Below are 27541 nucleotides of genomic sequence, written 5' to 3'. Positions count from 1 at the left end.
ATGTCTGCCCCTCTCTTCCCTGTGGGATCCCAGGATCCTAACATTTTCACTTAGGAAGCTGCTGGACTTCCAGAAACATTGTTTACGTTATGTTTAAAGCAATTTGAACACTTTCCCCAAACTTACTGGTTTTTCATTTTTGAAATCTGTGGATTAGCCGAACCCTCAGGATCTATGCATTAAGCGCCCAGTGGAGGGAGAGCTGGCCGTTTGGTGGTGTGTGTGCGTGTACTTGTATGCGCGTGTGCACGTGCGCATGCGTGCACATCCCTGTGGCTCTGTCTTCCTGGGCTGGCTCCTCACTGATGTGCTTAGGCTCATTTATGTCCCCAGAGAGCCAGGACGATTCTGGAGTTTGAGAAAATGTTACCAGAATGGCTGAGAAGCAGGTTCCGGATGGGAGAGCTGTGTAAGGTAGCGGAGGAAGATTTCCGGCTGTGTCTGCGGTAACAAAGGGAGAGGGGCCCCCTGGGTGGTGGTGGTCTTTGGGCGGGGAGAGAGAGATGAGGCGGTGAACGTTGGAGAAACGGTGCCACCGCTTGCTTCCCAAACCACAGCTACCGTCGGTTCTGACCTCCTTGGAACAGGGAATTTGCTCTCGTGGGGTTGCTGGCCCTGGGATGAGGTTTCTCGAGCTTCCGAAGGGAGAGGAAAGGAGACTGCTGGTTGCAGTTCCCCTCTCTGCCCCCTGCAGGGGCCTCCATGGCCTCTCCCTGACACTGTCTGGTTTAGGAAACATTTGCTGGCCTGGCACTCTTTGTCTTCCTCTCTATCCTGTGTGGGTTCATGTGACACCAGGGGACCCGAGGCACATTTCGTCACTGGCAAGTGGAAAGTGAGACAGCTACTTTCAACAGATATCAGGCTGTCTGGTTTTTAGAAAGTGCTTGTTCATGCCGTGACCAACTTTTCTGACGATCCTACCCCCGTCTGACTGCCTGACCTTACACACTGCCCTCTGTGTATCACCTTACCGGAAACAGCTTCTCTGACTGAGAATCCCACACCGCGGAAACCACCGTTTCTGGCTGTCATCCTTAGCCTAACAAGTGTCTCTCATTTTGACACCCTCATTCTAGAGATGTTCTCTGAATGTGAACTTCAGCCAAACCACTGCCTCCATTTATAATCTAGCACCTTAGACTCTGCCCACTCTTACTGGGGTTTGAACCCTAACCACCTTCACCTAGTGAGACCTTAACCCTAGTTTAACCCTAAACTTCTAAACTTCCACAAGTTTACTCCTCACACTGTCATATCTCGGCCTGGGCCCTCCTCCCCTCCTTCCCCATAGACCAGTAAGGAGCAGCTGTAGCTGTCTAAAGATGTCCCCTTGACACCTCTCTGAGTTTTGGGGCCCCACACACTGGGAGGAGACCAATCCCTTGAGGCCTGGGAAAATGGGGACTTGGGTAGATTTCAAACCCTAAAAATGCTGACATGACCATGTGAGGTAGGAGTCCCAGATCCCTGGGGTGGGCGGAGGACGGCTGTCTAGGGCACCGCAAAAGCCATGCTATTTGTTTGCACCTAATGAGGTGCAGTTGAGAAATAGGATGACTATCACACTTGCAGGATCAATGAGGTGAAGTGGACGGAATGGAAAACGCATGTCTCCTTCCTCAATGAAGATCCAGGGCCTGTAAGACGGACAGGTACTGTTGCTGTCAGAAAGTGTGGCCACCACACCTGTCTGACCATGTGATCTTAGGCAAATTGTGTGTGAGGGCCCCGATTTTCCCCATCTGCAAAATGGGAGTGTTGAAGCAAATTGGTTCTCAGGTCCCCTTCAGCTGTGGCAGTAAATTTTTCTAATTTTTTTTTTTCAACGTTTTTTATTTTTTATTTTTGGGACAGAGAGAGACAGAGCATGAACGGGGGAGGGGCAGAGAGAGAGGGAGACACAGAATCGGAAACAGGCTCCAGGCTCCGAGCCATCAGCCCAGAGCCTGACGCGGGGCTCGAACTCACGGACCGCGAGATCGTGACCTGGCTGAAGTCGGACGCTCAACCGACTGCGCCACCCAGGCGCCCCAATAAATTTTTTTTTAATGTTTATTTATTTTTGAGAGAGACAGAGTGAGAGGGGGGGAGGGGCAGAGAGAGAGGGAGACAGAATCCGAAGCAGGCTCCAGGCTCCGAGCCGTCAGCACAGAGCCCGATGTGGGGCTCAAACTCACAAACCATGAGCTCATGACCTGAGCTGAAGTCAAATGCTTAACTGACTGAGCCACCCAGATGCCCCTCAGCTGTGACATTTTATAACACTACCTGGAATAACTTTTAAAAATCAGGTGGCGAAAAAAGAATTAGGTGGTGCATTGGGACATGGAAGCCCATGTTACAGAGCGCTGCCTTTCTAAAATAAGGATTTTGGGGTTCTTTTGAAAGCAGATTTCAACAAAATCCAAGATTCTTCCAGGAGCAACAGCAAAACCACCCTGAACGCCTTTGATGAAATAGATGAATTTCCGGAAACTTCGGTGTAGGAGCAGAATGCAGAGCTGGTGTGGGCATGGGCCGTCTGAGGCTGCTGGCTGGCCCTGGACTTGGTGCTGAGGGCTTTGCAGAGTGGAGGAGCCTGGCTCTGTGTGCCTACAAGCAGAAAGCATCCTCACGCTGAGCAGCTGACTGAACTGAGAGAGGCTGCTGTCAGTCTGAGTGGGAAACACCCTGGATTTCTTTTTTTACTCAGCAAAGAGTTTGTGTAAATCCATGGTGGGCAGTCCTGAGCCTGGGAGTCCCTGAAATCCAGGGTGAAGTCTCTGGGCTCACCAACTGGAGGTCATCTTGGCTGGGAGACAAGCATGGCAGGGAAGGGACAGAGGCCTGAGGAGCAGAACTTCCTTCCTGCCAACATCTCCTTGACACACTCCCCCCCTCCCCCGGCCCCAATCCTGGCCCACACATTCCACCGGCTCCCTCACTGTGACTGGGCTCCAGAATTGAAGGGATTCTTGATCCCATCCCAGCACAAACAGAGGACTGAACTCAGTGGGACATCCTGGGGGAGGAGGGGACTGAGCTCTGGAAATGCCTTTTTGGACCCTTCAGGGAACAGGAAACTACTCTTGGAATGAGAGCCTTGGCACGTCAAGGCTGGAACTGTCTCACACTGAGAGACACTTTTAGTTATTAACACAGGGTTTTTATTTTCAATAGAGAAAAGACATTTCAGTTTTGAAAATTACTTCAGATGAAGTATGTGGTTTTAAAATAGATTTTGGGATTTGGGGCAGCTATAAGTATTATATACTTGGCCTCAGGGTGGCCAGAGCAGGGACAAAAGGCTTTTCTTCACACATACAAAAGTCCACATGAGACATGCCAGGCAGGGCCCGTGTGGGCTGCTGCGACCTGGGGGAAGAGCTTGGCCCTTGTCCTTGTCCTGGGCCTGCAGTCACGCATGCCTCCCAGCTGGGATCGTGGCTTCATCTGAAACAGAAATAGCAGCTGTTCTGTTTATACGGTCTTAAATCTCAGAGGTTACTATTATACAACAGTATTTCTCGTTGGAGGAATTTAACAAAATACCTGAAATGCTCTGGCATTTAATATTTTTGTTAACTGTGAATTTTGAAGCTGAGGAGAAGGAGTGTGAGAAAGGAGTGTTTGCCAAGGCACAGGGCTTGTATTTAGAGCCTCGTCCTCCAATTTCCTCCCCCAGAAATTACACAAAGTCATCTGGGGCAGAGGTGCAGTGGAGACAGAAGACTTGTTCCCGATCACTGGAGCCTAGACAGCCAGAAAATCTACTCTGCCTTATGTGTCTGGTAAAAGGATTCATGTGGGAATCTTGGAGGGTGGACTTACAGTGATATTAATCATGAATTTTTAATTTTAAAGGGCATAAAAATAAATTTGGCTTTTAGACAACTTAGCAGTTGGCTAGTGGATCTGAGCTGAGGTAAACCAAGGAGTGCAGGCCGAGCAGTCCACTCTGGGTACATTTCTCCACTTGGGGCTGCTCTGCGTGGCAACTACCCTGGGTGAGTGGACACTTGGCCTTTGTGTCCCTGATGGGCCAGGGCTGAGAGAGGAGGTCGAGGGCGAGCCTGAGACCTGCAAAGTCTGCGGCAGCCCCTGTATTCCCAGCAGATGCCAACCAGGGCTCTAAGCCGCGCTCGGGTCAAGTTCCTGTGTGGGCAGGGGTAGCAGGCACTTGACATGTCCTCTGGAAAGGGGAGGCTGGGGGAGGAGGGTTGTCACGGAGGTAGGTGGAGCACGTGTGTTCCAGATGGGCAGAACCAGTGCCAAAGGTTGGAAATTTCAAGGACAAAGATTTTGGTTCCATTCATCCAGCAACTACTCCAGATATTTGAGATGTTTACGCAGAACTTTTTAGAGATGTTGTTAAAGATCACGGTCAGATGGACTTCGAGGTCCTTTTAGCCTGGAGATCAGCATCCTATATCTGGAGTTCCCTACTTGCATACATCCCGAACAGGTGCCCTGATCTGAAGTACAGCCATTTGGATCCATGGTGCCATGGTCTGGTCATTCCAAAATTGTTTTTGTTTGGATATGAATGGACAGAGCCACATGGCTCTCCATTTCCCACTTGAACAAAACCTGGGAAGTGAGGCAAATGGAAATCAGTAATGGGATCTTGGTCTTCTCACACATATGGAGAGCTGTTCTCTGTGGGTCTGAATGGAATTTGTTGGCAGGACCATTTTCTGTCCTGGATATTCATCCCTTAAAAAAGCTTTCAGCCTGGATCATCTGAGCCTCGGTAGGTTTACCAAAGCAAAAGGAAGCAATGAGTCAGAGATCATTGGTTTAAAAAGATCAGTTCCCCTATTTTACACCTGGAAACTACACCCCAGAAAGGAAAGTGGATTTGTTTAAAGCCAGGCAGGAAGTCATACCAGAGCTGTTGGAGCTGGAGTTTCTGACTCCTGGTCTCTCCCAGCTCCGTTTTTTTTGTTTTGTTTTGTTCTGGGTTTTTTTTAGCACAGTTATTCAGTAAACTTGAGTCTGCCGTTGTGGTTGCCACATATGTTATGTCAGGGAGGGCTGGGGTTTTGCTCAGATGATTCATGATGGCAGTCTGCATTGTCCCAATGATCCCTATGACAGATTTAAAACTCAAGTGTGCACATAGGTGTGTCCAAACCACACACACACACACACACACACACACACACACACACACCGTGCCACATTGAATCCATGGGCATATAAGGACATCTTAAAACTTCATGATTTACATTTCAGTAATTTAAGGGGTAGGCATTTTCCAGGCATGGAATCTCCCATGCTTGGATAATGGTTTTGGCTAGAAATTTTCCTTGAGCTAAACTGCCTCAGGAGGAATCTATTATTCTAGACATCATGTGATGTATCTGTTTGGAATGAAAATGGTACTTACCTTCCCCTCTGGGTTGTAGCAGAAGGTATGAGGTTGTACTGTGAAGTAACTAAGCTCTTAGAAGGCCCCTGCCTGAGAGAGCCCAGTATTATTGAAGTTCCTTTCCTTCCTCAAAGCCTGGTGAACTGTGGCCTTTTGCTCTGGGCGGGGCCCAGGTCGATGGGCCTTCATCCGGGCCTGTAAGCCATACTTGATTTTTGCATTGATTTACATGTTTATACTGTGATCTTGGTCCCAAACATAGAATTGTCACCTTGTTCTCACTGAATGTGCCTGATCCTTGTAAATTTTAATTCACATACTTGATTTTAGTGTTATGTGTGTAACTCTGTGTTAAATTAAGAAAGAAGTCATAGAGAACATTTTAGTGCCAATGAAGAAATGCTTTTACTATTTCTAATAAATATTTATTTTGCCTTGTCATGATCATGATTTATCCTTGTCTTAGGTATGCCAATATGAAGACCAGCTGGGAATCCTGGAGAGTTGCTTTCTCTAGGGATAAAGGGGAGCCCGCCCACTTTTTGGACCTGAAGCATTATTATTGGTTCCAGCTCAGGGATAGAGTCAGTATGCTGAGATAGGTCACCCTTGTACATCTCCCAGTGTTTATATCTCCCAGTACACTGAATGTCCAGTATTCCATCTGAACCACTCGACAAGTCTGGGGTCAGTTTGAGTAAAGGGAGACCAAGGGAGTTGAAATGACACGCTCAAGGAATCACAGCCAGAAAATGTTAGCGGGTTAGGCCAAATGACCCCCAAGCAGTGATCTATCCATCATGCCCTACTGGCTCTCCACTTATTTTGCATGGTTACAAAACCATGGCTCCATGTGGAGACCAGAAAGTGTAAGTCCCTTCTGTCCACCTCACAGGACCTTTGTGAGGAGGCAATGATGTTACTATCGTTATTCGCCAACTCCAATGTATATGCATGTTTAAAATTCTTTTATTTCATAAGGATGGCAGTTTTTAACTTGAATGCCAAGACACCGCTGGGTCTTGATGGGTTGCAAAACTTGCAAACAATCTATTAATAAGTGATTCGCTGCATTTGGTGAATTTTTTACTTCCTTCAAGTGACTCCTAGAGTAACACCCTTTCCTGGGATGGGTCTTTTTGAGTGGCAAAGAAATGAGAATTATACATAATCTACATCCTAGCTCAAACAAGCTTCGGCCTGTAATCTAGGAATGTGCTATCCACAGGAGCATTCTGGGTGGACCGATAGAAAAAAAAGGTGGAAACCCCTGTCATAGGATATGTTCTGGGAGTGGGATGCCTCGGTCAATCGGTATGAACAGTTTTATGGCTCTTGATATTGTGAAGAATTACCTTCCAAAAGGTATTTTGTAACTTAAGCCTTTAAGAGTGTATGTTCCCTATTTATAAAGCTTTTCCAATCACATTGTTTTAATGACACAGTTTTATAGAGTTGATAAGTATTATATCCCCATTTAATAAGCAGAGAAATTGAGACTTGGAGAGAGGTAGAAGGACACATAAAGGTCATGATGCTTTTTCCTGGGCCAAGGATCCAGGCTCCCTGAGGTTTACTAATTAGTGCGAGTCAGTAGTGCCAATGAGTTTGAATAACAGAGTGGCCTCAGTCACATTTCAGAATAGGTCTCATCCAGGTAAAGGGACTATGGGGGTGGGATAGGGTTTCAAGAAGAGGGAACAATGTGGGCAGAGAACTCAAGTTACTAGGGAGCTTGATGCAGCTGAGGATGGAGAAGTCTGTGTGGCCAAGTTTCTGGGAGCAAGGGGACAAGTGACATGAAATAGGGGTGGAGTGGTAGGCAGAGGACTTGTCCAGCTGTCGTGAGGCTTTGAGATTTCATATCAAGGGTTAGGGGAAGCTACTAAAAGGTTTTACACAGGAGAATTATTACATGTGAACATTTCCCTGTTTTTGCAATGGGGTTGCAGGCTAAAAAGGTGTATTTTTCCCTGTGTCATCCTTTGGGATGTAGTGACATCTGAAGAGTGTAGAAAAGTAAATATCACTTGGGAATGATGGGAATACTGAGGATGTGGCTGGGAAAGAAGGAGAGGAGGCAAAGAGAAGATAGGGATACTGGTGGATTATGAAGATGCTTCAGCAGAGAAGGGATGTTTGAGCACACTTATTGGGCACTTATTAGATTGCAGATACTGAAAAGACATCGGTAGTATCTTCAAAATTGGACGGAAGCAGAAGGGGCAAAGAGGCAGAGGCCAAGAAGGCTTTACAGATTAAATGAGAGTTGAGGAGCATTTTGAACGAGAAGTAGGAATTAGCTAGAGTGAGGGCTGAATGGGGGAAAGGAGCAGAGGAAGGAGGGAGAGAATTCTGGGTGGGAGGACCAGTCTGTGTGAAGGCATATAGGAATAAAACAATGTGAAGCGGACCAGAACTGAGAGGACCTGAAGGGCCATGCATTTAGAAAGGTTGTAGGGGAGGGAGGGGCAAAACACAAAGGGCCCTTGTGTTAGGAATTTGAACTTCAATGACTTGTTATTCTGTCCTGGCCACTGTGCTAAGAGCTCAGCTGCATCAGCCCACTTACTCTCCGCAGTAATCCCAAGAAAGGGACACTATTATGATGACCCCCATTTTACAAATGCAAACATCAAGTCTGTAACTGAAAGTGGCTATAGCTCTAGGTTTTAAAAAAATCATTTAATTAGAAACTCTGAATACTGTAAATATTGAGTCAGAGGAAATAAGACTTTACATTTACATTGTAAATTTTATAGGTAACGAAAGTTTGATAGAAGAATAAAGTACTCTTGCCAAAATTTACATCTGGAAAAAACTGACCCAGAAAAACTGGACTCAGACATAAAACACGAAGGAACTTTCACAGTGGAAGAAGGAAGATTGATAAATTAAACTTTCACTCAGAATTCAGAAGGAAGAGAGTTTATTCCAATAAAAATCATTTTGGCAAAGTACGAAAATATTGGTGCAGAAAAATTTAGCAACAGTTTATTTGTGCTTTATAAAACACTGAATATGAAAATGAAATTAGGGGCGCCTGGGTGGCGCAGTCGGTTAAGCGTCTGACTTCAGCCAGGTCACGATCTCGCGGTCCGTGAGTTCGAGCCCCGCGTCAGGCTCTGGGCGGATGGCTCGGAGCCTGGAGCCTGTTTCCGATTCTGTGTCTCCCTCTCTATCTGCCCCTCCCCCGTTCATGCTCTGTCTTTCTCTGTCCCAAAAATAAATTAAAAACGTTGAAAAAAAACATTTTAGAAAATGAAATTAGTTTAATGGGGTTTACTCTGGAGAATGAGATATTTACATACATCTTTGTTTCAGATAACAGTATGATGGTTGGTACATACATTTGAAACCATAAACATGGGTTCCTTGGGGTCCAAATCACAGGATAAAAACACTCTTTACTTGGCTGCTGGGGCCTAAAAGAGGAGGCAGGGAGGCTCCTGCAGGGGCTGGAGGGAGAGAGGGAGGCAGCATTTCAGCCCAAAGACCTTTGAGGGGAAGAATCGTGGGTGTGGAGGCATTTTGGGCATTTAGATCACGGGCACTTTTTTGAAAGAATGCATCTGTGAACCAGAGACATGGTTTTGGGTCACATTAGTGTCCGCTGCTGTCTGCTATTTCTGTCTTTACCGACTTTGCTGCCGGAGCCCAAAGACTTCCTCACGTGTTGGCTGGGAACAAGGGCAAGCGCGTTCTTTCAAAATGAGAAGCGACTGTTGGAAGGAATATGCCTCTTCCAGGTTTTCCCAAGTTGGGAAGGAACGTTAGCTTCCCAAGGGGAGTGTGAGATGTCTGGAGGAGGCTCCCCGCTCCCCGAGGTCAGTGCAGAACAAGGGGCCATGTCGGGGCAGCTGTGCTGTGTGGGCGACTGTCTGCAGACAAAGGGCCATTCAGGTCCTTGATTTATTCCTAGTGTCACCTTTATAATCAGCCCTCATTTCCTGTTCACATTTCATCTTCAAAAGAGCAGTTACAAATCTCCTATGGATATCACAACTATTGCTAAAGTTACAGATGGGATGCTTAATATATTATCATTAATTCAGGTATGAAAAATTTAAAAATCACAAGTCTGCATCATGAGTTTCGAGTAGCATTTATACATTACTTGAAAACACATTTAATTCTAGGCTCAAGTTAATAACTTTTAAGGTATAATATCCATTTCAGTTTTGAAATTTGAATTTAAAGGCTGTTTGTTAAGAATGTTAAACTCTCAAAGTATAATATATAAAAAGTTATACAGAAATAAGAAATGCACTTCTTTGAATAAGCTACGTGTCCACTATGATACTTTGAGAAGATACGCATTAATTTATTCATTCATTCAAAAATTTGCCTGAATGCCCACTGTGGTAAGGCACTGGACTAGGTACTAGGATATGAAGTCGAAGAAGCCACAGCCCTGCCCTTCAAGAGCTTACAACCTAGTGGAGTTTGTCAAGATACTGTGTCACAGGTGGGCTAGAAGTGATTCTTAAGGTAACGAGGAGCGAATACTTCTTGCGTTGAGTGTTAGTTTGGTTGCCTTTGCAAAAGCTTCTTTCTTTTCATAATACGCGGCCTCGTTTACAAACACTGGGTACACAGTACTGCCTCCGCCCAACGGAATAATCTTTCCATCAAGAGTTAAAAACACAGGATCCCCGGGGTGCAGCGGTTTCCAGTCTTGATCCTCTCAGGAAACAATTAAAATACGTAAGTTACATTTAGACTTTTTCCCCACCTTAAAAGTTTTATGTCGGGCTCTCTAGACAACTAACAAATTATAGCAGTGTCTAACAAAAGAGATACTTGAGAGATGTGTTGGGAGGCCCATGAGTGATCTGGCCAAACTGAGACTGAACCATTAATTTGGGTGGCAGTTTTAAGAGTTCCCCATTTAGTTTTTATACCGCATACATGTGACTGGAGTTTGTTTCAATACCAAGTTTGCGTTGAATGTTGCCAAAGAGATTCAGAATATTAAAGGGCCAAATAAATGCATGTCTCCCTAAGTGTATGTTCTACCTGTTGCTAGCAGAAGTTAAATCCTGTTCAGCAAAGTTTAAGAAATAACAGTGTGCAAGACATTGTACTATAGGGATGTAAAAAATGAGTCCTTGTGCCTGCCCACCAAGGGACTCTATTCTGATGGGGCTTAGTGAGACAAAGTGGGGATGGGCTGGGGCCTGTCTTAGGATAAGGTGAATGTTCTCCATGATAACAACGGAGTTATCTGATCCAGACCATGAGCCCTCAAATACCAGTGCTGTCACATCACAAGAACCCTAAAGCAGCTCTTCCCACACTTTGATATGTTTTCAGACTGTGTACAGATTTTGTTAAAATGCAGATTCTGATTCTAGAGGTCTGGGGTTCTGTGATTCTGCACTTCTAACATTTCTCAGCAGCACCTGGGAATTTATTATTAAAGCACAATTTCTTTCCCCGCTGCAGACGTGCCTTCATGTTAACAAGTCCCCAGAGATTCACATGCGTAGTATTAAAGTTTGGGAAGCTCTGCATTACAGTAAGTTTCTCAACCCTGCCTGCACGCTATAATTGACTGGGCTATTTAAAAAATATAGATGAGTATGAGGCACCTGGGTGGTTCAGTTGTTTAAGCTTCAGACTTTTGATTTCAGCTCAGGTCATCTCATGGTTTCATCTCACGGTTCATGGGTTCCAGCCCCGAGTCGGGCTCTGCGCTGACAACATAGAGCCTGCTTGAGATTCTCCCTTTCTCTCTCTCTGCCCCTCCCCTGCTTGTGCTCTTTCTCTGTCAAAATAAATAAATAAACTTTCTATATCTATATCTATAGATATCTAAATATATAACTATAGATATAACTATACCCAAACCTGAGCCACATGAAAATCACCTGGTAAACCTAACTGATTTCCTGTGTGCACCCTGAGGAACTAAATCAGAATCCCTGGGGAAGGGGCCTGGGAATCAAGATTTTTTAAAAGCTCCTCAGGTGATTCTCCTGTGGCCTGAGTTTGAGAAGCACCACTTTAGTGCTTTTGTAATAGGCTTCGGGCATTTGGGAGTATATCCTCTAGGTCATTCCAGTGAGCATCCATGACCAAGAACTGTCTCTCTTTGAATAAAACCTGGACTCACAAGCAGGTGTCTGTCTATGTCTCTCTCTCCAGGATCAACTATCCTCAGTGTTCGCTCCCTGATCTCCATGGACACTGGTCTTGCTATTCCTCAAACACTCCAAGTTTGTTCTAGCCTCAGGGCCTTTGGACTTGTTTTCCACGTGGATGACTTCTCATTGCCCAGGCTCCAGCTTCAATGCCACCATCTAAGAGATGGCTCTTTCAGACCATTCCATCTGATAGGAACCCTCTGTTAGCCTCTATTATTCTGTTCATTTCTTTTATAGTACTCATTACAATTTGAAATGATCTGGTTTATGTATTGTTTACTTATTCATGGTCCATTATCCCCTGATTACTATGGAAGCTCCGTGAGGGATCTTGTCTATCTTGAACCTCAGGGCCCAGGATAGGCTTAGTAGTCATTCAAATATATGTAGTTTTTTAAAAAATATTTATTTATTTATTTTTGACAGAGACAGAGCACAAGGGGGGGAGGGGCAGAGAGTGAGGGAGACACAGAATCCGAAGCAGGCTCCAGGCTCTGAGCTGTCAGCACAGAGCCCTACGTGGGGCTCGAACCCACAAACAGTGAGATCACAACCTTAGCCCAAGTCAGACGCTTTACAGACTGAGCCACCCAGGTGCCCCTCAAATATATTTATTGCAATAATTAGTGAATCACTCACTCCTTGTAAACACTGAGCAACCAAATCAATACTGTCCTTCCTTTCATGACCTACCACAAACCCTGTTTGTTACTGATCTCATTAACCTCACTTCTCTGCTTCACCAGGATGATGTTTGTACTCTTCAAGGATCCTTGAGGAATACAAATCTTAAAAAAAATCCTGTGTTGTAGCCAGTTATGACATCATCACCTTGGCCTCTGTTTCTTGTACTTGCTATTTTTGTTACCTGTAGTGCTTTCCTCTCTCCCTCAATCTTTATATTTCTTTCCTTTAAAACATTGCCTAAGGCTCCTTTTTCTGGTTTCCACCCAGATCCCACTAAGGCAGAAAGCAGGATTTGCTCCACTTGTCTACAGACAGCTTATTTTATTAAGTTGTAAGTCTGGATGACTATTACTAGGGTCATTAGATCGGAGTCTGAACTGCGTCAGTAGTTTTCCACTCTGATTACCCAGGCCAGTAAGATTAGATTATCTCAAAGTGGGATCCTGGCATTGTTATGTTTCAAAGTCTCTCTAGGCAATGTATGACCAGAGTTGAAAGCCCCAGACTAGATAATCTGCCAAGTCTTTTCCATCTGTCTGAGAGTGCATAGGGTTCTCACAATTGATATGGATATTTTAGCTTTTTGGAATATTTGCTTCTCTTTGCTTTTGCCTTTGCCTTTTCTAGATTTCAATCTCCTATGCTCTCCCAAGAGCCTTTTTTCCCCCTTAACTATGCCATTATTGATCAAACCAGGGAAGGAGCAGATACTGGGGTTCTGAGGAGAGTCAGGGAGTGGTGGTAGAAAACACCGCAGAGAAGGAGGTTCTGAGTGTTTTGCTCTAACTTATTCAGTGGTGATCACAGGGAGGTGGCAGCAATATGGTCAACTACAAAGAACATTAGTTCTGGATGTGCCATTGATAGCTATAAGACTATGGGGAAGATCTAAATTTTATTTTCTTTAAACAACTTTTTTTTTTGAGTGTAGTTGACACAATGTTACATTAATTTCAGGTGTGCAACATAGTGATTCGACAAGTTTATACCTTACGCTATGCTCACCACAAGTGTAGTTACAACGCTATTATAATACCATTGACTATATTCCCTGTGCTGTGCCTTTTGACTCTGTGACTTAATCATTCCATAACTAGAAACCTGTGTGAGCCTGTTTTCTTATGATAAAATAGATACAATAATTCCTGTCCATTGCACTTGGGCAGGAATTTCACCTTCCCTGAGAGGCCTTGTCTGACCTCTTCCTCCCCACTTCATTATTCTTTTATGGCATCTGGTTATCTTGATTTCTAAACCACAGTTTAGAGTTTAGGACATCTATAAATCTCATGAGAGTATAGACCATATTCACTGATGTATCCCCAGAGCCAGCAGAGTATATACTCAATAATATTTATTGAACGAAGGTCTGAATACCTTACCTACACTGCTAATGTGGGTAAATGTAGGTAATGCAGGTAAACGAGCTAATGTATGTAAAATGGTTTATGAATTGTAAAGTTCTATTTGAAAGTGAGACATCATTAATTTGAATACTTTAAAGAAACAGCAAATGTTACCTGCAGTTCAGGGTGGATAATAGCGGCAATATCTCCATTTTCATTCCTAGGATAATCAACTTTCTCCATTATTTTATAGACTTCAATAGCACAGGGGGGGAATTCTTCTCCTATGGTGAAAACAATGTGTATGAATAGTGATTAAGAAGAATCTCTTGAAAAAAAGGAAGTTGAAACTTTAAGGGAAGAACAACACCCCAAAAAGGAAGACAGTTACAGGGAGAACATACCATTTTAAGTTAAGGATATTCTTAACCAACATTCAGCCAAAAGAGGTTCTCAAATTATTCCTATTGGTACACCATCCACAAGTACACTAATGGGGAGAGGCAGAAAGCAGAACTTGAAAAGCCACGATAGGCTGGGAGTCAGGACACCTGGGCTTCAGTCTAGCTGTGTAATCTTGAGCAAGATGCTGAACTTCTGGAGGCTCACTTTCTTTACTTGTCAAACGAAGGTTTTGACAATATCTCGGAGGGCCCTTCCAGCTCTGACATTCTATGACCGCACATCCTCAGGGGGACTTCCGGCAGGTTAGGCGACTTCAGCATGGTGCTCCTTCTCTTAACTAAGTATGTGAGACCTTAGGATGCAGGCAGCCTGACTTCCAAAGATGAGGCAACATTAAATCACCCAATGCCCAGAAACGTGTAAAGGGAGTAGTTTACATGTACACCAGGCAGCTCTGTGTAAACCGGATGAATTTTTCATCCAAGAGAGGATCCTTAGTGTGCTATGGTTGCAACTCAAAGGAAACTCTTCCTTTGTCCTTAGAACAGAAAGTGCAGCCCCGGGTTGGAATGTGGATAGCCTGTGATCACTTCTGTATCAGTTAGCTTTTGCTGCTTAACACACTACCCGAGAACCGAGTGGTGTGAAACAACCACCCCCAGTTTAGCTCATGATTCTGTGGAATGTTTGGGCAGTTCCCCCGGTGTAGGCTGGCTTTCTGATTTCTGACTGGCTTGCTCATGCATTTGTGGTGAGCTGGTAGGTCAGCTGGAGGCTGGATGATCTAAGATGGTCTTACTCTCATGTCTGGCATTTGCCAGGCTGGCAGCTGGAGCTGGGGTGTCTGAGTTCTCCGCCTCATAACCTCTCATTATTCAGCAGGCTAGGCTAGGCTGATCCACATACTGGCAGTACAGGGTTCCTAGGAGGAGCAGAGAGCAAGCTCCAGTGTGCAAGTCCTTTTTGAGTTTCTTCTGCGGCACAAAACAAGTAACGTGGCCAAGCCAGATTCAGGAGGTAGGGAAATAAACTCCTTTTCTTGGCAGAAGGATCTAAAACACCACATTGTGAGAACACGGACACAGGGAAGGGAAGAATTTGTGGGCATTTTTACAATCTACTCCATCTTCCAAAGGGAAGATAGAAACTTATCAGGTGTCATCTCTTTAAAGCAGAAGGTCTATTAGAAGGACAGAAAAAAGTGGTAGAATGTAAAGAAGCATTCTAAGTTTGCTACTTAGAATCTCACAGTTGGAAGAAGCCTCAAATGCCTAACCTCATCAGTGCTTGAGAATTCTCCACGTCTTTCTGGCCAAGTGATCATCTTACTCCTGCTTGGATGGCCTCACAAAGTGTGGTCCATTCCACTGTCGGTCAGCTTTGTTAATCAGACATTTATGTCTCTAGGTGACTTCATCCCACTGATTCTATTCTGTCCTCAGAGTCACAGAAAACTTGTCTAATTGCTGCTTTCCAGTATGACACGTCTAAAACTCTAATATAAAAAGTCTCCTTTTGCTGGCCTAAGAATTCTTCTTCTCTACTTACATATGTCACATTCGTGAGGTTATATGTGAAGATACTTTGTAAACTGAAGTTCTACGTGCATCTTAGGGATGGCTCTTATATTATGGTTTTTAAACTCTTCAGCCTTCTCAATTCTCTCCTTGGCTAACCTCTACTTCATACAGGTTCCCCCTGAAATACGGACTCAGAATTTATTCACATTCTCCAAGTGGTGTTTATTCAATGCAGAAAAGAGACCATCACTTCCCTTATTCTGGGATTTTTTTTTAAACATAAAAGCAAATTTTGAACCTGAAATGTAGTTAACCTAAAATATTTGCCTCACACAATTGTTAAAGGTTGTCAGCACTTTTTAGATCTACCTTCTAACCACAGATATTTTCCTGCAAGCTTCCTGCCACCTTTCATTTATATATAAGCATGTCACATATATCCTCATCCAACTTACTAGTAATAATTTTGAGTAGCACAAAGCCAAGGATGGAGCTCTTCTGCACATTTCTAGAGAGTTTTTCTCTAGGTGGTTATCTCTTTGTCAGCATTCTTTGGATAATGGTGTTCTTTCCATGTTAGTTAGAAATCCACCAAACTGGAAAGTCAAGATTAATAGTGGTTTAAACTTTTTGAATTTCGGGATCCTTTGCTTAAATAAAACGTTACATGGAAGAGCAATAAAACAGAAGAACTGGTCTGGTAGGAGCAGAGGTAGGGGTGCCTGTCCTGGAGCTACAAGACAGCCGTGAGATCCCCACCCCTGGGGATAGGAATCTATGGACTATGATTTGAAAAACATGTCTTTCCTCTCACGTCTGTGGTCTTGTACCTGGGTTCACTGTTCCTTAATGTAAGGTAGTCCCCACTTACTATCGGAAGGGTTTCTTATCAATTAGTGGTGACCTTCCCAATACCAGGTGCATGAGACAGTTATAGAACTGGTTCTCAGACATAGGTGGTAAAAAGCTGATCTTCAGTCTTTATGACTTTGGAGTCAAAGGATTCCCAAGCACAGAAGAAATTCCTGTGACTGCAGTAGGGTGCACAATCTGAGGTTAAGGAATTATACTCCCCCATGACACTGAACTATTCTCCAGCTTTGTCACTATAATGACCCATTCCTCAACGACAATTCCAATTAAGCCTGCTGGAGTAATTGTTTATGTAGGATGTCCCTTTCTCTCTCTCTCTCTCCCTCTCTCAGGAATTTTTAAATTTTTACAAATTTTATTAACTCTTTAAATTTTAATTCCAGTATAGTTAACATAGAGTGTTATATTAGTTTCAGCTTTCTTTGATTTTATTTCAATTATACCTTAGTTTTAAATTTTCAAGTACATTTATTTTTTAATAATCAATAGGCTTTATTTTTTTGCTTTTTAGGTTTATCAAATAAATGAGCAGATAGTAGACTTCCATATATCATCCTGCCACCAGCCCCATTTAATTGTTTTTAATTACACAAATAATATGCAAATACATCGTTCACCTTGAAAACAATTAAAATAAAATTAACCTGTTTTTTCCTCATATATATGTATGTGTATTCTAGCAAGTGTTTATTATTATTATTCTGAAGCAAACTGGTATAGTGCTGTATGTTTTGGTTTGTAGCTTGCTTTCTGTAATTAACAATGTATTTTGAAGATCTTTTCACATTAATTTATTTAATTGTTCACCAATGGATCAATATTCAGGTCATTTCTATTGTCTTGCTGTTACAATGATGCTGATGACCGCCCTTGCATGTGACAACACAGTGGGTGTGCCTGTGCTTTTGCATGTCTCTGAGGTATGGACTTGCTGGGTCACAGGATTTGTGCATTTTCAGGAGTGGATACTATAAAAATTATTCTCTAAAGTGTCCTTACTGGATTTATACCAGCAGGGAATGAGAGCACCCTCTTTTCCTACACTTACCATCAGTTAATATTATCAGGTTTTAATATCTGCCCACTCTGGTGGGAGAAAATAGTTTCTCACTTTAACTGGTGTTTCTCTGATTAGTAGTAATGTTGGACATCTTTTCATGCGCTTATTGGATATTTGTATTTCTTAGTGGTTCTTTGCTGTTTACGGTGTAGATTAGCAGAAAATGAGGATTTTATTTGGGGAGATTTGTTAGTAGCTGCTTTGCTTAAATGTGTCTACTCTGGTCATTGAGGAATGGCTGAAGTGAATAACATTTTTAAAAACATCTAATATCATGAGCATGGCAAATTTGACAATTGCTATATCAGCGTTTAGTGGTTAGGTCACTATGTGTGTTCATTTCATCTCACTTTTCTGATTTATACACACACACACACACACACACAGAGATACACACACACACACACACACACACACACTAACAAGGAAATAATTCCTGCCTCCTACTTACCTTCATTGAAATTATGTATAAAATCAAGAGCATGTTTGATCATTTTTCTCATTTGATCCAAAATATCGGCTCTCAGAACTCCTTGAGGCTGGGGACCAACTTCTACACCTCGGTACAGAAGGGGTATATATAATATTTATATAAATATTACAATATATTAGACAACTGAGCACGTTCATATATTAAGACCTAGAATCTCATCATTAAAATGATTAAAAAGGTAGACCATGTAGCATCATGGAAAATATTTGAGACAATGTTAGGCAAAACATAAAAGCAGAAGATTTACATGTATACATTATAAGCATAGTGAATAAAAACTGAGAGAAAACATGAAAAAATATCAAAGAATTATATTAGAGTAGTAAGATCTTGGGGTCATTTTTTGTCAATATTGCCATATTATCAACATTGTCAACATTTAGTCTTGACAGGAGGAAACGCATCTATTTGAGTCACAGAAATTTGGTGCCATGGATGGTTAACATGACCATCTAGGTGACCCTAGAGCAACATTCTTGCCCTTAACATAACAACTAATTCTAATGTGATAGTGCAATAGTTTTAGTTTTCCCTAGGATTAATTTGTATTCATTTATTCTCACCCCAATACAATCCATCCTCACACCTACAAAACAGTCTCTCTAAACCAAATATCTAGTTACTTCCCTCCTGTTCCAGTCTCCCATACAGTTATCCCCCATTTATCAAAAATAATATCATTCATTCTTTTCTAACCAATTCATATCCATTCATATACATTCTTTTTCACCCATTCTATTTTTACCCAGTTCTCTTATTTCTTGATTCACAAAATCTTTCTGTATTTGACATTTATTTTTTATTTGTTGTGCTTAGCTTTTTTGCATATACGTCTGGACACACATTTAAGTATGTGGTATAAATGTGGTTAACGTATGCATTTTGTGTATAAATGATTTGTACACATGTGTTAAAACATGTTCAAGGATATGTCTATATGTGTGTTGTAGAAGACATTATTGGTTGCCCATCCAAAAGTCATTCCACTTCTTCCTTACTGATAGAGTCCTGATTTTGGTTCGGTATCCAGTCTTCCAGGTAAGTGAACTTTTCTCCAGCCCAGGTATAAATATGGAATAGTTTAAGTTGTTTATAGTAGTCCCATTATCCTAGTGATTGATTTAAGAATGGATATGTGAGCCAGTTCTGAACAAGTGGTTATAACAGAGGTCTGCAGGGAGTTCCTAAGACTTTTCTTTCACCCATTAGATATTGTATTATTGGCATATGATGCTTAAAACTACAGTGGACATCTTGTGGCCATGGGGGCTGCTAAAAAACTCCACTAAAGATGGTATACTAAAAAGATAAGAAAAACCTGGCCCCTCACGATGTGCTGAGCTGTAATGTAAAATAATAAATTTATTTTATTGTTTAAGCCATTTGAGCTTTGTGCGGCCAAAAATATTGTACGTATTCTTGTTTGGAGAGGAGATGGAAGGTGTGGAGAGCAGCTGTGATTGGTAGAAGAGGGTGTCTGAGTCAGAAGAGTCAGTTACTGAAGGATTTTTTCCTTTCTGATTGTGAGTGGAAGATAACAGGGTGGCCATATTTTCTAAACCAACAATTACCCTTGACACAAGATCCTGTATCAGAGAAGAATGTTTACAGTTTTAGGAAATAGCCACAGCATAGTCCCAAGTGGAGCTGAAGAAGTAGTGGTCATAAACTTAAATCTTCTGAGTCTCAAATGAGGCCATGGTTGATCTGGGAAAGTTAACTTAGGAGAAGATTCTGTCTAGAGTATTCTGTGTGTGTGTGCACATGTGTATGTGTGTGTGTATGTGTGTGCATGCACACACATGAGAGAGAGACAGAGAAACAGAGACAGAAAATGAAGAAGATTCTGTGAATGATCATAAGGCTGGCTGCAGAAAACAGCTTCTTTCCACAATAAAGTTTACTTAGAATGATCCTGCCACATTTCAGCTGCCTTGGTAATAGAATACAAAGGTGGTCCTTTTGGAGGCTAGTAGAAGCTAGAGCAAATTTCTGCGAGACAATAGAGATATATCGTAAAACGTTGGGTTGGAGATAGTTTCTGTCTGAGCTTAAGTATTTTCCCCCCAGTGAGTGGATGGTATAAAAATATTCCAAATTAATGAAGTTGGCAGGATAACATATAGTATTTCTAATTGTTTATGATGATCTTAGTACTCTATCATATTGAAATATTTGAAAGTCTTGGCCCTAAAAAGGGGCAAATATATTGGTAGATATTTGTTCTAGTTAAGAGCAGCATTTCCCCACAAATATCATAGACCAAGAATGCTTTTTCAAAGTGTGGAAATCTTGGGGCGCCTGGGTGGCGCAGTCGGTTAAGCGTCCGACTTCAGCCAGGTCACGATCTCGCGGTCCGTGAGTTCGAGCCCCGCGTCAGGCTCTGGGCTGATGGCTCGGCTCGGAGCCTGGAGCCTGTTTCCGATTCTGTGTCTCCCTCTCTCTCTGCCCCTCCCCCGTTCATGCTCTGTCTCTCTCTGTCCCAAAAATAAATAAAAAACGTTGAAAAAAAAAAAATTTTCAAAGTGTGGAAATCTTCAGCTTTATTTGGTGTCCCAGAAAAACAGGATCTCTATCATTCATTGTTAAGCATTTGCTTTATTTCGAATAATTACCTATACTTAGATATTTACCTTTGCCCCAACAGATCCCCGATTATGCACCAAAATTACCAACAATTAAATAACCAAGATAACTTTAAGTTTGCTGATACTGTTTGACAACTTGTTTTGAAATTAAATTACTCTTGGTTAAAACCATCTTAGATCTCACAAAAAAGGATTTTAAGTTGTGCAAACAATTATGCTAGCAGGTCATTCAGGAAAGAGAGTGGAATATAGAAAAAAAGAGACTGAGTGTGCAAGCCTCCATATTGGAACTTGCCAGAGGGTAAAGATGCATTCACAGCTCAGTAACTGACACGGAAACGAGTGGATAGATAGCAAACAACTCTTGGGAGACATGAGTACAAAACAGGTGCTAAGAGGAAAGTTGGGAAAAGATTTTTTATGGGTCTCTGGTGTTTCTGCATGTCTTGCCAGTAAGACACTGACTGCCTTGGTTCCAGATTATTTTTCAAGAATGTTTTTACAGTGAACAGTCTTGGAAGATAGAGATGATCTCTTTCTAGGCACAAGGGCAGGCATGTTTACTGCATATTATAAAAGATTCGAGTTCCCTCAGTTCACTGTTTCTCTCCTGGAATGCAGAAACTGCTCAATGAAACTGAGGACATTTGATATAGTTAGAGCCTGCCTGGAGTTAGTTAGTTTGCTTTTACTTGACAATTATAAGCCATAATGATAAGCAAGGTAGCTATAAATATTCTCCAGAAAATAATTGTCTCAGAGTTTCATCCAGGACATATTTTGTGCAGTTGTGACAATGGGAAATATGACTTACCAACAGGATACTTGGCTATAGAACGAGTGGTCGCATATTTGAGGGAAGGATGCTCAATAAGATAAACATAGCAGGGTAATGGAGCCAAAGAAGTCTGAAAAGAATTTAAAACATCTTTCTTATTATGTAAAGACCATATGCTTTGTTTTCTTTGCCACTAGAGAGTCAATAATGTCTTCAATATGCTTTACTCCATCAATTAAGTAATAGAATACAAAGGTAAGACAGCTTTATGAAACACTCTAAAATTCAGTGTTATTATTATAGCTTTGAAAACACATCAATGAATTACATATAAAATTGAATTATACATAGCTTTCTGGGCAAAAAGTACATTAAACAATTCTCCAGAACCATGATAAAAAATGTATGAAATAAATTTTGCTTCTCAATGGATTTGGCTATTTTTGTTTTCACCACTGGTGACACTTCCTATTTAGTTTAGTATAGGTCTCATAAAGAATTCTGTTTCTACCCTTATGGTCCAGGTCCGTACAGATGTTAGGTAACCCCCCCCCCCCACCTCGACTTATCTGAATGAGAATTCAAGATAAGGCCTCTGGATTTTGATAACATTGTCAGCCATGCTGCTTCTATGCCCGGTAACCAGAGCATTCAACTCTCCCTTCAATGAGCAAAAAGAATCATTGCATTATGATCTCCCACCAGAACTGCTAGCCAGTTATTGTCAAAAACTCAAGGGAAACAGAAGTTAACAATTAATCTTTACTGTCTGCTAGGTATAAGGCTCAATGCTGTATCTCATTTAAGGCTTTTAACACTCCTATGGGTAAGTGTTATTATGCCAATTGTATACAAGGAGAGCAAGGTTTGGGGTGTGGAGTATCTTGTCCAAGGTTAGTGAATGAGAAAGCGAGGATATAAGCCCAGGTTCTCCTGGATACACAGGTCAAACTCCTTCCACTTAAGCATATTGGCCCTCTGGACGGAAGAGTAGCCATTATACAGAAATAAACACATAGTTCATTATTTGTGTTTTTTGCTTTGTTGTTACTTTCTAGCAATTTTCCTCTAGCTGTCAGCCCTGGATTGCTGAATTTTTCATCTTGTAAATTTCTGAGTCTTAAAATGATTAGCTATACAAGTACTGAAAGAACAGACATGTGTTGGGGTATCTGAGTCAAATGGAGACAAGGGCAGAACTAAAAAGAGCCAGCCTTTTTATCACTGGTCTTTGGTCATATTAAATGACTATTTCTCAAGCTTCCTAAAACTAGCTTTGAGCTATGTCAACTACACCATTTTAAGTGTGGGTATTGATTTTACCAAACAGCTTATGGTTTAGTGGCTGTCTGGACAAGCGAGTTATAATTTTATAAACACGAGAATCCGCAACTGTTTTATTATTTTGTTCACTGTGTTTATTATTTTACTCATTTCCTCAACTTTTCTCCTGCCTTCAACACCACCTCTATTCTGGTGCGCTCCTCCCACTCCCTCATCTCTCTTGGACCCCCTCTTCCAACCCTTTTCTGGTGGCTCTACATCTACAATTGACTTAAAAGTACAGGTACCATGCTAACTTATAAATTAATAACACTGGGGCACCTGGGTGGCTCAGTTGGTTGAGCATCTGACTATGGCTGAGGTCATGATCTCACGGTTCGTAAGTTTGAGCCCCACATGGGGCTCGCTGCTGTCAGCTTGTCAGCACAGAGCGCATTTCAGATCCTCTGTCCCCTTCTTTCTGTCCCTCCCTGCTTGAGCTCTCCCCAAAATAAGTAAATATTAAAAAAAAGAATTTTAATTAATAACATTGACATTACCTTAATATAATGACACATCTGAATTAAAAAGTCATTCCTGGAATCTTCAAGAATAAGAGTGCACCCCATGTTAGAAGTAGTGTTGTGAAGGTCAAAAATAATGTCATAGGAATATTCATTGTCTTTTGGACCAAATAAATGATTGATTTCTTGAGCCCTTCTCACTTCATATGGCAAATCCTTTGACATTTTTTTGCTGTTATTAGCAGAAAGAAAAAGATTTAACAACATCTGTGGCTAAGATAACATTAAACATACAATAAGAACACAGTGTATGAGGAAACAGTTGCCAAACCTTTAATATGAAAAATCTGTAAGTCAAGTGGAAACTTATTTCAAAATTTCATAAATAAAGACTTCCTTCTTTTTTCTCCATTTGATTTTATGTAATGGTGCATCGGCATGCTCACAAACAGTAGTTCATTCATGTGGCTGATCCCAGGGAGGACATGTCAAACAGAATTCACCATTTGACTTCAATGTTTAACAAAATGTATTCATTAATTTAATCAATAGTTTGTTTTTTGTTTTTGTTTTTTTAAATAGTTATGTGCACTGGGCTATTTATTGGGGCTAGACTATCAAACACACACATAAATTTTTTTTTGTCCTCTAGCTAATTCTAGTCCACAAAAATAGTAAACTTAGGTGATCACGTTACCTAATTAGGGATTCTAATTGAGGTCCCAGGAACCATTATGGTCCAGGGTAAGCTTTACAAAGTCTGTAAACTCCACAAAAATGCAAAATTTTGCAGGCATATGCATACATATTTTTTTTCTGGGATGAGGTTTTTATTGAATTCTCAAATCAGTCTCTACCTCTCCTCACTCTTTAGGATATTTTTTTTCCCCTTACTGTATATGTTGACAATTTACGTTTATTTTTCCTCATTAAAAAATGGTTTAACTCAACCACTTCTCTATACTTCCATCTATTTCTGTTCCCTGACTATTTTTGCTAGTGTCTTCAAGGGACCTACAGTTGGAACCTGGGTAATTCCTGCCTAAAATGCAATCAAGAAGGTGGAGCAGCCATTTTTTGACCATAAAGCAAAAAGAATGAGGACAAAAGCTGCATACTAAGGAAGGTGCAGTGGGAAGACAGAAGAGACCTGTGGCGCTTATGTTATTATTGAACCACTACAACCAGCCCTCGACCGCCAAGCTCCAGACTGATTTGTGAAAAAGAAACCTTTACTTAAGCCACTGTTTTCAGGTTTTTATTATATGCAACCAAACATAGTTCCTAATGGATAGGTATGCATTTTAAAAGTTAATTCATGGGAGCCCCTGGGTGGTTCAGTTGGTTAAGCATCAGACCCTTGATTTTGGCCCAGGTCACGATCTCACAGTTCATGAGATGGAGCCCCGCATAGGGCTCAGTGCTAACAGCCGGGAGCCGGCTTGGGATTCTCTCTCTTCCTCTCTCTCTGCCCCTCCCCTGCTTGCATGCTCTGTCTCTCTCTCAAAATAAATATTTAAACGTTAATTCATGAAACAACTCAGTGAGGTTCCTCTACACCCAAGTGATTTGCTTCTAATTCTCCCCCATGTCGGTAATGGCATCACTAACCACCCAATTGCTCAGAGCCAAGGCTTGAAGTCTTGAAAGATAATGGACACTTTGAGTTCTCATGCCCGTGGCCCAGGTCTCATAGGAAGAGTCTCAAGGGATGAAGCAGAAGGAATGGGCAGGGGCAAGATCCTAAAAGGCACTTTAATCACACTAAGTTACTTAAATCTATGCCAGATAGATTTTTGAAGAATTTTCAGCTGGGGAAGGGCATGATAAGATTTGCCTGTCAGGATGATCCCTATGGCTGCTATTAAACTGAGTCAATGGCAGGAAGGATTGGAGTAAGGCTAGATGAAGAAAGATTCTTTAGGAGGCTACTCTGTCCACAGATGAAATGAAATAAGGTAGCGAAAATGGAGAGGAGTATTGGATTGCAAAATATTCAATGCTTGAATAAACGGGAAGATTTAGTAACTTGGTAGACATGGGGCTTGAGGAACAGGGAAGATTCTAAATTGATTTCCATAGAAGATTTGATGGGTAATGGTGACATTACTGAGATGGGGAATATAGGAAAAGGAGCAAATTTGGGAGAGGGAAGTCAGGAGAAGGTAATTAAATTTTATAAGTGTGATAACTACCCTGAGAGAGAACTGCCTAGCTTCTGAATAGTGTTAAAGTATAAGAAGCAGAAAGCGAATTTAATTTTAAAGACTGCTCTCACGGACAATGCATACTACTGATGGTCATAATAGGAAAACCCACCCCAGTCCATTTCAGAGTTATTTAAGAAGTTAACATGCCGACTAAAAGCATTATTCTTCAACAAATTCTTATAATAGTTAAAAGCTATTTTGGGTGAATAGATAAATCTTTAAAAAGATTTTTTTAACGTTTTATTTATTTTTGGAGAGGGGGAGAGAGAGAGAGAGAGAGAGAGAGAGAATGAGCGGGGGAGGGGCAGAGAGAGGAGACACAGAATCCGAAGCAGGCTCCAGGCTCTGAGCTGTCAGCACAGAGCCCGACATGGGGCTCCAACCCACGAACTGCGAGATCATGCATGACCTGAGCCCAAGTCAGAAGCTTAACCGACTGAGCCATCCAGGCACCCCTAGGTGAATAGATAAAATCTTAATTATATCACCATAACCTCAGTCATGAAGATAAAGCATTCCTGAAATTAAAATGTATGCTAGTAAAAATATGCTTTGATACACAAAATGTGACTCATGTATAATTCTCCCTAAAACATCTACTTCATCAAGTGAGGCATATTTGTACTAAAGGTAGTAACTGTATTTGATCTGTTGTGAGATTAAATTTAAGTAACTCTGTAAACTCAAGTTAGCCTTCATTAGAACATGAGTACACAGGGCAGTGGCTGCTGTGTGAGTTGTTCCTTTGCACGTGTTCCATCCCAGTTGTTTTCCAACTCGTTGTGGGTAGAAACCATTTTGTTCATAGTACTCCCACAGTACCTGGCACAGTGCCCCGTGAAGAGTAGGTGTTTAATAACATTTTTAGGTAAATAAAAGAAAGTGGTGAAAAATAAATACTAAGAGGCCTATATATCTATACTAGGAGCTATAAGGATGTAAACAAAGGCAAAAATAATTAGCATTATTTATATTATGTATTATATTGTAATACCTAGAGTGTTACTATTGCATACACTGCATGCAATGTATTATGAACCAGCTGCAATTTAAATTCAGAATATGCAAGTGAAGTGCTTTTATCTCTCAGGGATCCACCGCTGAAGCCAGTGCATCTACTCCTCATTTCACAAGGTGGTGTGATGGTTTTTGATGATGGGTATTTATTCACTTTTTCATATTCAACAAGTATTAATTGAAATATTACAATTTTTTTGACTAGAACTTTATTACTGCCATGAATATAGTTGTATAAAAACATAGTAGCAAACCACCTAGGAAGCTAACAAATATGTATGCAAGCATACAGGCCAAAACTAATATAATACAAAAGACTATTAAATCTGTTTTTTTAAAGATATGATTTAAAAATAAAAACCATTGTTATTGTCTTAGTCTGTACAGAATGCATTTAAAAAGAAAATCAGTTAAGAACAGTCTGATACTTTTAAAAGTTTATAAAAGAGCATGTGGAGGCCCAGTTTAGGTAATTAAGTACTTCATAGCGGAGTATGATTAAAAGTGAAAGTGATCTGTTTCACAACAGCGACTATACATACGGATACGTATATCATGTGCTACATATACGTGTTCTCTCACACACACACACACACACACACGCACACATGCTACAACACAAAATGTAGTCTTACCCAAGATTTTCAGGGTCAAAAACTCGATTCAGGTCACAGTCAATATATCTGGTACACTTCTTCACTGCTCTTGGGTTGGTAATAAATGGTTTTACCTCCAGCCCTGTTCTCTGAATCTCAGTGCCATTCTCCAGCCAGCGCTTAACTAGAAATACTCCTGTTAACTCATTGCCATGAGTTCCTCCAAAGATAGCAACCTTTTTTATAGGATCTTCAGTAACATGACAAGAAGTCATTTTTGTCAAGTAGTTTTACCTGATTTCTGCAATTCAGAAAAGAGGAAATCAAATAGAACTTAATTTCTCAAGAAAAGTTTAGAGATTTAAATCTAAATGGAACTTTAACCAAAGTGCAAAGTGCAGAGTTCTCTTGAGCGGAGTATAATTTAATATTCTGTTACAAGTTCTGAGCCCTGTTTATTATAGGGACACTCCCTTCCTTAGCCCTGCCCTTTACCATATTTGGATTAAAATATGCAGAGATGAACTAGATACAGCTGTTTAACTTCTTACTCCCTCACATGGTCAGTAGATCTAAATGCAATAATAAATTAGCCTCTCATACTAATACAAAAATTCTGGTTTCCTTTCACCTATAGCCAATGTCACCTAATGGTGCTTCCATGACTATCTGTAAT

General features: G+C 41.4%; 2 protein-coding genes across 5 annotated transcripts in view; one reads left to right on the top strand and one right to left on the bottom strand.

Annotated features, from left to right (window-relative positions):
- Window positions 1–6782, top strand: part of TRPV3 (transient receptor potential cation channel subfamily V member 3) — a 37657-nt gene extending 30875 nt beyond the window's left edge. Inside the window, exons 16-18 of one of the 3 annotated variants that reach the window (XM_058705924.1) lie at window positions 316–446; window positions 1576–1655; window positions 5823–6782. In XM_058705924.1, coding sequence (XP_058561907.1) covers window positions 316–446; window positions 1576–1655; window positions 5823–5836 — 225 coding nt within the window. In that variant the 3' untranslated portion in view covers window positions 5837–6782. Of the gene's footprint in view, window positions 1–315; window positions 447–1575; window positions 1656–2394; window positions 5798–5822 lie in introns of those variants that run through there. The other 2 variants (XM_058705922.1, XM_058705923.1) reach the window with 2 other exon arrangements.
- A 2663-nt stretch (window positions 6783–9445) lies between these two features.
- On the bottom strand, window positions 9446–27302 carry ASPA (aspartoacylase). Of its 2 annotated transcripts, none has more exons than XM_058705931.1 (6): window positions 26905–27302; window positions 23079–23274; window positions 21292–21385; window positions 17848–17949; window positions 13713–13822; window positions 9446–10040 (listed from the first exon to the last, which is right to left on the bottom strand). In XM_058705931.1, exons 1-6 carry the CDS (start codon window positions 27138–27140, stop codon window positions 9843–9845), a joined length of 936 nt encoding a protein of 311 aa, XP_058561914.1. In that variant the 5' UTR covers window positions 27141–27302; the 3' UTR covers window positions 9446–9842. The 2 variants fall into 2 exon arrangements, with proteins under 2 accessions (XP_058561914.1, XP_058561913.1); XM_058705930.1 differs by having other exon boundaries at window positions 17848–17955; window positions 26905–27301.
- Window positions 27303–27541: the final 239 nt, after the last annotated feature.

The sequence above is a fragment of the Neofelis nebulosa genome, chromosome 16 (assembly GCF_028018385.1).
Source record: "Neofelis nebulosa isolate mNeoNeb1 chromosome 16, mNeoNeb1.pri, whole genome shotgun sequence".
NCBI classification, from domain to species: Eukaryota; Metazoa; Chordata; class Mammalia; order Carnivora; family Felidae; genus Neofelis; species Neofelis nebulosa.
The sequence above is the reverse complement of the archived record's forward strand: the minus strand, read 5'-3'. Positions and strand labels throughout refer to the sequence as shown.

Excerpts from the sequence above, each read along its gene's own strand:
- ASPA (XM_058705930.1), bottom strand. The coding sequence starts at position 27,140 with ATGACTTCTTGTCATGTTACTGAAGATCCTATAAAAAAGGTTGCTATC. Across the intron at positions 23,275-26,904 it reads TTTGACCCTGAAAATCTTGG|CAAAAAAATGTCAAAGGATT; the intron begins GTAAGACTACAT and ends TGCTAATAACAG. Across the intron at positions 21,386-23,078 it reads AGATGTGTCATTATATTAAG|ACTTCTTTGGCTCCATTACC; the intron begins GTAATGTCAATG and ends AATTCTTTTCAG.